Source organism: Periophthalmus magnuspinnatus, chromosome 5, assembly GCF_009829125.3.
Source record: "Periophthalmus magnuspinnatus isolate fPerMag1 chromosome 5, fPerMag1.2.pri, whole genome shotgun sequence".
Classification (NCBI taxonomy): Eukaryota; Metazoa; Chordata; class Actinopteri; order Gobiiformes; family Gobiidae; genus Periophthalmus; species Periophthalmus magnuspinnatus.
The window spans coordinates 30,534,430-30,546,496 of record NC_047130.1 but is presented as its reverse complement, the minus strand read 5'-3'; the positions used below and the strand labels follow the sequence as shown (position 1 = coordinate 30,546,496).

Genomic DNA, 12,067 nt, shown 5'->3' with positions numbered 1-12,067 from the left:
TGCTTGATGAGTTAGATTGCTTTTGCCTGCTTTTTCACCCTGCACTTTGCTGACTTGGTCAGAACTGTTTCATAAAGCTGTAAATAGTTGAAAAATAGAAACACAATAAATTCATTTTTGCTTGACCTTGATATGTCTGACCTAACCTGTTTGTTTTTTAAAATTCTGTTTAATTCACTGTGAAAATAGAAATATGTGTAACTGCCAGTTTGCTGCAACAGAGGCAGGACTGTCCTGTGTGTATGTCAATAGTAGACTGCATGAGTTTAAAAGCCTGTCCAAGTTTCTGGGTTCAGTTCAGAGGGATCACTATGGAGAGAAGGGTCGTCCTCCTTGTCCTCCTGCTGCTGGGGCTGGTCACCACATTACCCAACCAGGTACAATTACTTAAATCTGATCCACGATTGATTCTTAATGCACTGGAACCAAAACCATACATATGTGGATATGTACATAGAATTAAGCTTTATATAAATTTATATAAACCTATTTTAAAATTCTGTTCTGTGTTCTGAACAAATGGTATGGTCCTAGTACATTTTAGTGTTGCTGAAAGTTATTTACTTACAGACACAGGTTATTTGACTTGATAAATAACTTGGTGAAATTAATACAAAATAAAAATTGAACAAACCCCCGTGGCATTATTTAATAATGTATTTGAGGCTAAATGATCTTGAAACTGGTGAAGTACTTCCCGTGGAAATAGTAATCTAGGGATGCATTCACATTTCCACACCATAATTGGTATTATTTCTGGGGTGAACTCAAAAATAAACTTCAACCAAACCTGGACTAAAGTAGGACTATAACAGAACCAAAGTCTACAACAGGATTAAACTGGGCTCAAATAAACCCAAGACAAGTGTGAACATACCCATCAAATAAGTAAATAATCATGTATAATTAGTGAAAAGGTAAATATTTTAAACTTATTTTAATAATTTAATGACATACAGAGCCAGTTGGTACCAGCGTATCACTGACAATCTACAGTAAGTTTAAAAGGAACAAAGGTCATTAGTTTTCCTTGTTTGTTTTTTGATTAGGCCTACATTAAACCAACATCTCTCTTTGTTGGCGGTTAGAGGAAGCAGCAAGTTTTTAATAGTTTTGTAACAGGTAGAACATATTTCATTTAATTTAAGGGTGTGTTATTTAGTTTCACCAATTCAATCCCTTTCCAACCCTGAAAGGATTATGCTGCTCTTCAGTGGCCTGTTAATCAACTCCACAAAATAAACTCTTTATATTGCAAAATGTGTGTTTGCTCAGGGCGATTGGGACATCTACAGTTTTCACATCAACTCCACCGTGACCAGCCGCTATGCCACCACCGTCATCACGAGCCGTGTGGCCAACCGCATGGACCAGTCTAAAGAGATCGAGTTTCATGTTCGGATTCCCAAGAACGCCTTCATCAGTAAATTCAGAATGTGCGTACATTAGGGCTGCACAATTAGGGCTTTCCCCAGCTTTCAGGGGGCCCTAAGCTGAATTTGTCAGTGGGCCCCCGATAGCGGATGCCTTTTGGCTCAGCTGTTGGCGATTCACATTTGACAACACTATGACTCTGCTTTTATCACCTTGACCAATTATATTTGTATTTATATGACCAACATCAGACTGAAAACATCCAGAATATCACAACTACCACAGTCACAAACAGAACACAAACATATAAGGGGGGTCAAGATTTTTAAAATTCTATGCTTTTTTTCTTCATTTCTGGTGGATTTTAAAGTGTTCCAGTTGGCGACATTGGGCATAAATTTACATTACAAAGGGTCCGCGCAGCGGTGCAAACACATAGCTGCCCTCACCTCAAAAACAAATGTAGCAGCAGCAGATTTTCTGCTACTATAGATATAAAACAAATGTAATTATTTTATAGGGATATTTAGGCCGCTGTAAACACACAAGCTCTGTTTCCAATCAAACTTGATATATTAAATTATTTTCAATATAAATGTATGGGCTCTTGGGGGCAGCCTAAGCAGCTGCTTAGTCTGCTTATAGGCTGGGCCGGCCCTGTGCACAATTTGTCATAATTGAATCGAAACTGCAATGTGAGTTGCCGGGATTATCAAACCAAAAAGGCTGCAATCTGACAGAATGTCCTCTGCAAAGAACAAAATATACTTTTTGGTTTGTTGTAAATACCAAAGTAGTGGTTTACCATTTTATACCTTTACAAACACGTTCTGAAATTCAATTAATGGGTTCATTGAGGCCTTGAGCCATTGAGTTCAGCATAATTCAGTGTCGTTTCATTTACAATGCCTACTCTGAACAGAATCCTACTTTTTAAACATACAACACAAATTTAATTGCAATACTAGCTAAAAAAAAATGCAATTCCATTTATATGAACAACTACCAGTTTGGCCCCTAAAGCTCAACCACACTTTTCTAATTTAGACACATTGAGGACTTTATACTTCATAATACTATAAAGTTCTATACTATCTCATAAAGGTTCTATACTATCTCAAATACTATCTTATGTTGTCTGATTTTTCCTGTTGTGTCTGATTTTTCCTGTTGTGTCTGATTTTTCTTGTTGTGTCTGATTCTTCCTGTTGTTTTGTTTTTTGTGTCTTGGCGGCACGGTGACTGAGTGCCATCACTCATGTCTCACAGCAAGAAGGTTGGTTCGATCCCCGGGTCACCAGGCCTTTCTGTGTGGAATTTTTCATGTTTCTCCCCGTGTCTGGATGGGTTTCCTCCGGGTACTCCGGTTTCCCCCATCAACCAAAACATGAACGCCCTTCGAGACAACTGTTGTTGTGATTTTGGGCGTTACAAAAATAAATGAATTGAATTGAATTGAATTGAATTGAAATAGAAGTGTTAAATTATCTTTATTGTGAGAAGAACTCCCAAATGACTTATCATTCTAACAGTTTAATACAGTGGCGGAAAGAGTGTTGCAAATCCATTCTCAAGTAAAATTACAATTATATACTAGTATTATACTCAATTACAAGTACATATTTTAAAAATCTACTGAAAAAAGTACTATTACCCCCAAAATGTCCTCATTTATAGTACCACAAGTACTTTTAATTAGTTACTTTCCACCCACAAACAATATTATGCCATATATATAGTATTAAAACAGGTCTGACAACATATTAACCTATATATTTTACATATAATGGCATTTATCACATTTAACTATACTTCAAACTAGCCTATTTTTAATCTCTACAATTGCAATCATTTAATTTTCCTGCCAGCTATTTTCAACCACATGTTTTATTCTGTGTTTTTGTCCAGCTCTGTTATCACACAATGCTGAAACTTTCATGTTTGAAATATTGACTGTGTAGGTTTATGGACGGTGAAGTGTATGATGGAGTGGTGAAGGCAAAAGAACAAGCTGAGCGTCAGTACACAACCGCTGTCTCTCGGGGCCAGAGTGCAGGGATTGTCAGGTACAAACAAAAAATAATCAATAATTTGGGGAGATTTTGGGTTACACTTTTAAAACATAGTAATAGCATGGTAATAGGAAGAACATAGCATAGTAACATGGATAATGCGGGATAAATGCATTTTTCTTCCATAATTATTAGATAAGAAATCAAGACTTTTTGGGTGTGTTGTCATTCAGGAAGTGTAATACGTTGTTAACGCAGTGTGAATGTATTAAAAAATCATACAAAAGATTGTGTGTTTGCAGTCATTTTCAATGAGCTAAATTGTCCATAGAGGGGGTGAGCATTGAGGTAATTAACAGTCTTTAAACTGGGTTTGTGTGTTCTATTTCCATGAGTAATTCTTATGTAATTACCATAGATCCTATTCTATTACCATGCTATCACTGTACTGAAACAGAACAGCCCCATTTAATCCTAATTGTTTATCTAAGTTCTGTGGGGAGAACCCTGGAGGAGTTTAAGACTTCTGTTACTGTGGCTGCTCACAAAAAAGTCACCTTTGAACTTACCTACGAGGAGCTACTCAAACGTCGTCTCGGCAAATACGAGCTGCAAATCTTTGCTCGGCCCATGCAGCCTGTCAAAGATTTCAAGGTACGTTTGGAAAAAAAAGGACCAAAAGTAAAAAAAATCTAACTTGAGTGTAAATTGTTTTGTATGCCATTTTCAGATTGATGTGCACATAAATGAAGACGCTGGACTCAAGTTTATAGAGTCTAAAGGCGGCCTGAGTACCAAAGAACTGGCAAATGCAATTACTAAAACTGTAACAGACAAACAGGTAAAGCTTGTTTCTTCAACTTTGATACTTTGATACATTCTTTGAAAAAAGTAAAACAATGTTTAAGTAACATGCAAGCTATAAGTCTTTATACACTAAATGGTACATCCATTGAAAGAGTTGACACATATAAATGTCTTGGATTTTGGCTTGATGAAAACCTATCTCTTCCCAAACATGTCTTTGTGTGCACTTGTATACTTGTTTGTTGGTCACAAGGTGAATGGCGATGGACATTGTTCTTCCTTGGGTTTCTTCTTCTTATTTTTCCGCTCAAACGATCACATTTTTCTCCCCCTGAACGTCGACGAAAAGTCAGGTATAGGGTCGGGTATAGGGTTGACGGGCCCAGCAAAAAAATCGATAAAATTGGCATCTCGACAATGTCCCATGAAACACTAACATTATTGGATTCCTATGATAATTGGGGAATAAATTGGACAAGTGAAAAGAAGCAAAAAAAATTAATTACCCAATAAACATGGGTAATTTTCCATGGTTGGCCAGCAGTTGCGCAAGACTCACAAAAAACAACATTGAAAAATGTATTACAAGCACTGACATTGCCCTTGACATCTCATATTCAAATCACAGATGCATGAATCTGGACTAAATGTAATGGACAATGAAGTCTAATAAATATGAACACTATAGCATCCCCTACCATAGACATGAAACGTCAATGTTATCGGATTGCTGCGAAATTTGGGGAATAAATTGGGAGAATGCGATGCAGGGGTGGTCGCTGAGGCGAGGGCCATCATCACCGCTTGTGGCTTTAATTTTGTTTGTTTTTTCCGCTTGCATTGTATTTTAAACACAGCACCCATGAAAAAGAGAGCCCAAGTGTTCTCATTGGGTTCCCCTGTATAACTAAAGATAATTAAATAAATAAATAAAATAAATATGAATCAGAAACAGCATACCCTACACTATGTGGTTAACGAACCACACTGTGCAGGGTATGCTGTTTCTGACTCATATGTATTTTATTTATTTATTTATTTATTTATTTATTTATTTATTTATTTATTATTATTATTATTATTATTATTATTATTATTATTATTATTATTATTATTATTATTATTATTATTATTATTATTATTATTATTATTATTATATTTCAATCTGGTCGGTAGGCCTGGGTCTATTTCTATCCAACTGTGGATCAGCAGAAGGTCTGTGACAGTTGTTCAGATGACGGCCTGAATGGAGATCTGGTCATTTTTTATGACGTTAAGAGAGAGGTCTCATTTGGAGATATCCAGGTAAGAATTCAAACAAACAAAGAAACATACATACACAGAAATATATAAATTTCATCCTTTTTTATGCAAATCTCATCCAGACTGGAGATGGATACTTTGTGCATCACTTTGCTCCCTCCAGCCTACCTCGTATACCAAAAAATGTTGTCTTTGTTATTGACCAAAGTGGCTCAATGCACGGACGAAAAATGCAACAGGTAAGTTTATATTTTGTTTATTATAAGGTACTTCTATTAGTCTAATTAAGTATTAGAGGCCCTTGTTAACATTATGGGTGGTATAAGTGACAGTTATAAAATTCCTTCTATGTATGTCATAACACAAGGTAAAAGTATCAGCAGCTAGTAATAGTGATAGCTAGTAATATCGTCTTATTGTTCAATACATGCTAGATGGAGCAATCATTTTAGGAAGGTAATATTTATCATGGGTACATTTTTTTTGTACTATTGGGAAAATTTTGGTTATTTTTCTATTATTCTGCTTTATGGTTTAGTTTCAGTATTAGTATTTATCGTCTATATTTAGTTCAACAATATATATCGCACTTGAAAATGTTATATTGTGACAGACCTACAGTTGCTTAGCAGAAAACAATTGATATTTTAACAATTTCTGATATTGTAAAAGAAAAATGTTATTATGTCAATTGGACAAAACGCTTTTTGAGTGAAGAAATTTCGCTAGTCATCCAAGACACTTATTCAGTTCTGGTCAGACTGCTAGTGGACACTGCCTAGACAATGTCTCATTTCTGACATTGATCTCTGCAGAAACACCCAATTTACTTCGTCTCAGTTTTAAAAATAAGATATAAGCTGATTTATTCCAGACACGCATCGCCCTGATTCACATCTTAAGCGATTTGGCAGAGGATGACTTCTTTGGGCTCATCACTTTTGACAGTGACATTTTTCACTGGAAACGAGAACTTGTTCAAGCTACCTCCATAAACATTGAACAGGCAAAGAGATTTGCAGAGAACATTCAAGACCGAGGATGTAAGTGTACACAGTTGATCTAATATTTGTCAATTCAAAGATCGAAATCGTTAAGACAGATTTTGGTTAACAGCCACAGACATAAACAGGGCTGTGCTGGAGGGTACTCGCATGCTCAATGTACACCCCAGAGAAGACTCAGCCTCCATCCTCATACTCCTGACTGATGGGGACCCCACCTCAGGTTTGAGAGCAACACTTTCACATGACCTGATGTAACAAAAAATACTTAACATAAGATATCAATGCATATTTTGTTGTAGGAGAGATCAATCCTCAGAAAATCCGGGCTAATGTGAAAAGGGCTATCGCAGGTAAATTCCCATTGTACTGCCTTGGATTTGGATTTGACGTTAACTTTGAGATCCTGGAAAAGATGTCCCTGGATAATAATGGTTTAGCTCGTCGCATATATGAAGACTCTGATGCTGATCTGCAACTTCAGGTATTTAGCATAAGGGCTCATGTGGGACATTAGAGTACGATTTATAATGCATGGATTACAACACCAAGAATATCATGCTGACATGGTAATGATTTTGTACATACTCCTATGAGTATCTTCACTAATTGTAAAGAAATAATTTGATGTCAGATGCCTCATCACAAGTAGTTTTTTTAATATGAATTTGCCAAATACATTTTTTGATCACCCTTATTGGACACAATGTTCACAGGGTTTCTATGAAGAGGTGGCTACTCCACTGTTGACAGATGTGACCATGATCTACACTGGAGGCTCTAATCTAACCCAGACTAACTTCAGCCAATATTATAATGGCTCAGAGATTGTGGTGGCTGGTGTGATCACAGACAACAACATTGAAAGCTTTATTCCTGAAGTCGTGGCCGTTTCTGTAAGCATGCCCCTTTGCTATAACTGTGCAAACTCTGATCTCTTTATGTTCTAAAATGTTGTGCTTCAATCTCTCCAGAGAAACGCAAGAGTGATTTTTTCAAGACCAAATACAACAACAGAGTCCACTGTGACAGCACCGGTGGACCGCATTCAGAGAGTGTGGGCCTATCTCACAGTAAAACAACTCCTGGAGAAAAAGTGGGTGACGTCTTTCATTATTTGTACAGTATTAATCATTACTTTATAAACGTTTAGACTTTGAGTTTTGAGTTGGCATTTCTGTCAGGAACATTGACTGTATTTGAAGTATTATTGAAGATTTTGAGAGTAACTTCTGACTTGAATTAATTCATTAAAAATGTAGTGGTATTTCTGACTGCTGTACTTTCAGTATAGTAGAAGTACTCTAAATATGGGACAATATGAATTGAATCTAATTTGCAGGCTGCAGCTGTCTGGACCAGAAAAGGACAAAGTGAAGAAAGAGGCCATGGATTTATCTCTAAAGTACAACTTTGTGACTCCTCTCACGTCAATGGTGGTCACTAAACCTCCAGGAGAAGACTCAGCTGTTCTCAACAAGCCTAAGGAAGGAGAACAACCTGCTTTACCAAGGGGGGCGGGACAACTACCTGCTTTACCAAGGGGGGCGGGACAACGACCTCCTTTACCAGGGTTGGCGGGACAACTACCTCCTTTACTAGGGGGGGCGGGACAAGGTCGGCCACTTCATGATAAATGGTCACATTTATGTAACACTTTTCTACCTTCAAGGGGGTTCCAGTTTTGTACATGGTGACAGTAGCTCAGTTGGTAGAGTGTTTGTCCACTGATCTGATCTGATGTAAACATCATTGGTTGAGTGGTCAGATCCACTGATCCATAGGTTGGCGGTGTGTTTCTAACTCACACAGATGAATGCTGTTGTTGTGTCCTTGGGCAAGACACTTACCCCATTGTCTGCGTTCACTGGTGTGTGAATGGGTGAGTGGTGCCTTGAAGGTAGAAAAGTGCTATAGAAAAATGTAACCATTTACATCCTTTCAACAGTTTGGGCAGTATTTCATCTAAAGAAGACATTTGCTTTTGATTTATTAGAAACTTGGAAACAAAAAATGTAATAGCTTCAAATGTATACTGCAATTACATGGAATCCTCAAATCAACTCAAAAAAACACAAATGTTACTTTTTTCTTTTAATATCTCTTTTTTCCTTGTCAAATACTATAACAGGGTACACCCACCGCATTTCTGCTCCTGCAGGACATCCAGGGCTCACTGCTTCTCGTCAAAGATTCTTCTCCCCTGCTGCTCATTTTGATCCCCCTGTTGCCGCTGAGATTCCATTATTATATAATTCAGGTGGTGAGGTACACATTATTTCTAAGTCCTTGTAAAATGTTTCTAATTCAATTCTGGTATTTTACAGCTCCAAAAAAGGTATTTCTCTCCAGGTATACTCCAGGTACAAATATGTTCAATTTATTTAAAACCATTGCAGCCAGTAAAACCTATATACTTAGAAAATTATGAGTCGTAGAAAAAAAAACAAAAAAAAACAAAAAACAGGAGTAGTCATTTACACCACATTATGTTTTATTGTATATGTATTGCATAGATTTATAAAGGCAGATTGTATGTTTTATGACTAACATTATAAACTGAAAGTTCAATCTTATGGATCAGGATTTATTTGTGGAATCAGTGCTGAAGTAGGGGGGAAGTTAAATTGTATATTTTATTCACAGTCTATGATATGACTGATACGGCCCATCAAATTAGCATTATGCCAATTTTAGACAGGGCAACCATGATGCCATATGCCCCAACAACGATACCTGACACTACAACTCAAGGTAAATTACTTTTTTGTTATTTCTCTCAATTGATTGTCATGACTGATATATATAATTGTCCATTTTCCGTACACGCAAAAACAAAAAAAATTGTACAATTATAATATTATAAGAAAGTGCAAAACAGAATAAAAATGTTGAAATCTTTGTCTGTAGAAATGATTTGATGCAACATTTTGAGAATCACAACACTGGTCCTGTCTCCCCAGCTCCTCAAACCCAAAGGTTTTTACTGAAACCTGAGAACATGCATTTTCCTATCTGTTTTGATCTCCCAACCAACATCAACGTGAAGATACTGCACCTCCCCAGCAGAGGTCAGTCATGCTGCGTCTCTTTTACATAATATCAGTACCACTGACTTGAACTCTTAAGTTTTCTGGTGGACAGAGGTGAACCTTCTTGTCTCCATGGAGGTATTAATTTTGCCTAGAACAGCATTTTGTTAAACTTTTTGATCTCCATGGAGACAGCAAATGATGCCACTAGGCTAAGTTACAGGTCAGATCTGTGAAGAGGCAATCCTAATTACAGTAAAAATGCATGTTTTGCAAGGTCATTTTTGGCAATTAAATTCGGTGTGAACAAATGCAAGACAAAATAACTTTTAATGGCATATTGTGGAACATTCCATGCAAAGCACAGAGAGAATGTGGCACACAAAACCAGAAAACTTATATAGTGCTTAAACAATATACAATAAGTACAGTATTACACATTTCAGTCTTATTTTAGTATGATTTTTAGCAGCTGCAGCCACCTGCGGTACAGCTCAATGCAATGTGTTTCTTTCCATGTAGGACTTGCCATAAAGGGTATGATTGGCTTAAAGGCAAATGGAGGTTTTACACACATTTTCCTACATGTCCAAAATGACACATCTATTGAGGTGGATGTGGACAGCGTCAGTGTGAAGGAGGGAGAGACATTAACGCGATACTCGGAGCAGACTCAAATAACTGCCGGCAGGTAACACATACTACCACAGACCAAGATACAAAGAATTGTTTTGATAAAATAGTCAGAAAAATAATAATACTAAAATGTCCCAAAATATGTCTTCTTAAAACTGAAATGCATATACAACTTTTTGTTTTAATGTAAGACCTAAATACATTTAAAGGAGCAACACACAACTTTGTGGAGGTGGCACATCACCTGTATGATTTCATGTAAATCAAAGTTAAAGCACACTAAGGAGGATTCTCCATGCACCTAGATATGTTTGATGCCATGCTGTGGAATATTAGCCAAAGGAACAACATTCTCAATTCTCCATCTGTTTGAAAATGAATACAGCCTAATTTAGCCAGTGGACTGCTGCAATGCTTTATTTGCAGTAAAAATGTAATGCAAATGTTATTAAATGTTTTGACAGTGTGACAGTGATCATACGTGACAAGGAGATAGATGTGTCAGTTGGAGATGTTCGTCTTGTGATTCTGGTCCATGAGATTTCTGGGAGAAAGTTCCTGTGGCCTGTTTTTAGACAGATGCCACAAGATGACACAGCTGAAGGAGTTTTTGGTGAGTGTGCTTATTCAGATTGTATGTGATTTGTGACATGTATTTTTTATGGGCTGTTGTTGTTCCAGTTTTTAATAACAGGGATTATGAGGAATCAGCGACATATATGACAACCCAACCAACAATATCAAGAATTAAAGTCAAAGGCAAAGAGGAAGAAGTGCTCAGGTATGGTTTGTGCTAAGAATATAATGTCTGCTCAGTCATACCTTGAGTATTATTTATATATTCATATGCAAGTAATATGCAAATGATGGGGATGTACCTGCAACATAACCAATAATCAGAAAAAAATAGTGTTGGCAAAATAAATCAATATCCAGATACTAATTGATACTACAACTAATATAAAAATGAGATATTTATTTGAAGTATTGCTACTGAATAAAAACTAAATGTTTTCTGAATATTTTTAAAATGGTCTTGATCTATATTAGAACACATTCATAATTTCATTGTAGTATCAAAATATCAAAAAACATTTTCCGTAGTATAGAAAGTGCTTGTGGGTTTTGTTTTGTTTTTAAAAGAGATGTAATTCTGGTCATTTTCACCCTTCCAATCAAAGAAAGTGATCTGAATTGGATTACAGATGACATGACCTAAAACTCAACCTAAAATTGTTTGTATGTTGCAGAGACAGTGCTGTTGACTTCAGTGTCCCAGTGCCTGTATCAGTCGAATGCTGGTTCTTCTTTTCTGCTCAGTCAGCTCTCCAGAGGCCAACTACTGACTTATACAACTGATATTTAAACAAAACTGTCCATATTAAGTCTAAACCAAAAAATTACACTCACATAGGTGTGCCGACTTTTTAATTACAATTCTTAAAATAAAATCCTCTTTGACAATACCTCTTATGTGTTTTTTTCATGTGTTTGACTTATTTCTATGAAGTCTTCTTTATTACAATAAATTCAACAGTTTAGCTTCACTAAATATTTAAAAAGGTATTACATTACATCAGGATTATATTACAAAATTCAGAAATCAATTATTACAAAGAGATTGGTTTTGGATTGAAGATTGGTGTTAATATAACTTTGGCCATTGTTTATTCCTTTTAGTCAGAGTAAGTCATACCACAACTGGTATGTCTGGTTTACATGTTGCACAACCCCAGAAGTGCTGTTTATGAGGGTTTATTTTTAGGATTTTTTTTAGGAATCTAAATTATTATTATTATTATTATTATTATTAGTAGTAGTAGTAGTAGTAGTATTAGTATTATTATTCGTATTAGTATTATTATTAAAAACAACAACAACAACAACAACAATAACAATAATAATAATAATAATAATAATAATAATAATAATAATAATA

The 12,067-nt window shown here is 36.0% G+C and overlaps 1 protein-coding gene across 4 annotated transcripts; it reads left to right on the top strand.

The window, feature by feature from the left end:
* The first annotated feature begins 273 nt into the window (after positions 1-273).
* LOC117371617 (inter-alpha-trypsin inhibitor heavy chain H3) lies at positions 274-11,596 on the top strand. Of its 4 annotated transcripts, none has more exons than XM_055221840.1 (21): positions 274-377; positions 1,276-1,436; positions 3,336-3,440; positions 3,878-4,040; positions 4,117-4,227; positions 5,370-5,498; positions 5,579-5,695; positions 6,331-6,499; positions 6,573-6,683; positions 6,763-6,944; positions 7,177-7,356; positions 7,435-7,556; positions 7,803-8,077; positions 8,592-8,720; positions 8,788-8,823; positions 9,158-9,214; positions 9,424-9,531; positions 10,015-10,183; positions 10,593-10,741; positions 10,810-10,909; positions 11,379-11,596. In XM_055221840.1, exons 1-21 carry the CDS (start codon positions 312-314, stop codon positions 11,485-11,487), a joined length of 2,748 nt encoding a protein of 915 aa, XP_055077815.1. In that variant the 5' UTR covers positions 274-311; the 3' UTR covers positions 11,488-11,596. The 4 variants fall into 4 exon arrangements, with proteins under 4 accessions (XP_055077815.1, XP_055077813.1, XP_055077816.1 ...); XM_055221838.1 differs by having other exon boundaries at positions 9,107-9,214; positions 11,379-11,594; XM_055221841.1 differs by having other exon boundaries at positions 8,622-8,720; positions 11,379-11,593.
* Positions 11,597-12,067: the final 471 nt, after the last annotated feature.

Excerpts from the sequence above, each read along its gene's own strand:
- LOC117371617 (XM_055221838.1), top strand. The coding sequence starts at position 312 with ATGGAGAGAAGGGTCGTCCTCCTTGTCCTCCTGCTGCTGGGGCTGGTC. Across the intron at positions 7,357-7,434 it reads CTGAAGTCGTGGCCGTTTCT|AGAAACGCAAGAGTGATTTT; the intron begins GTAAGCATGCCC and ends CAATCTCTCCAG. Across the intron at positions 7,557-7,802 it reads AAACAACTCCTGGAGAAAAA|GCTGCAGCTGTCTGGACCAG; the intron begins GTGGGTGACGTC and ends TCTAATTTGCAG.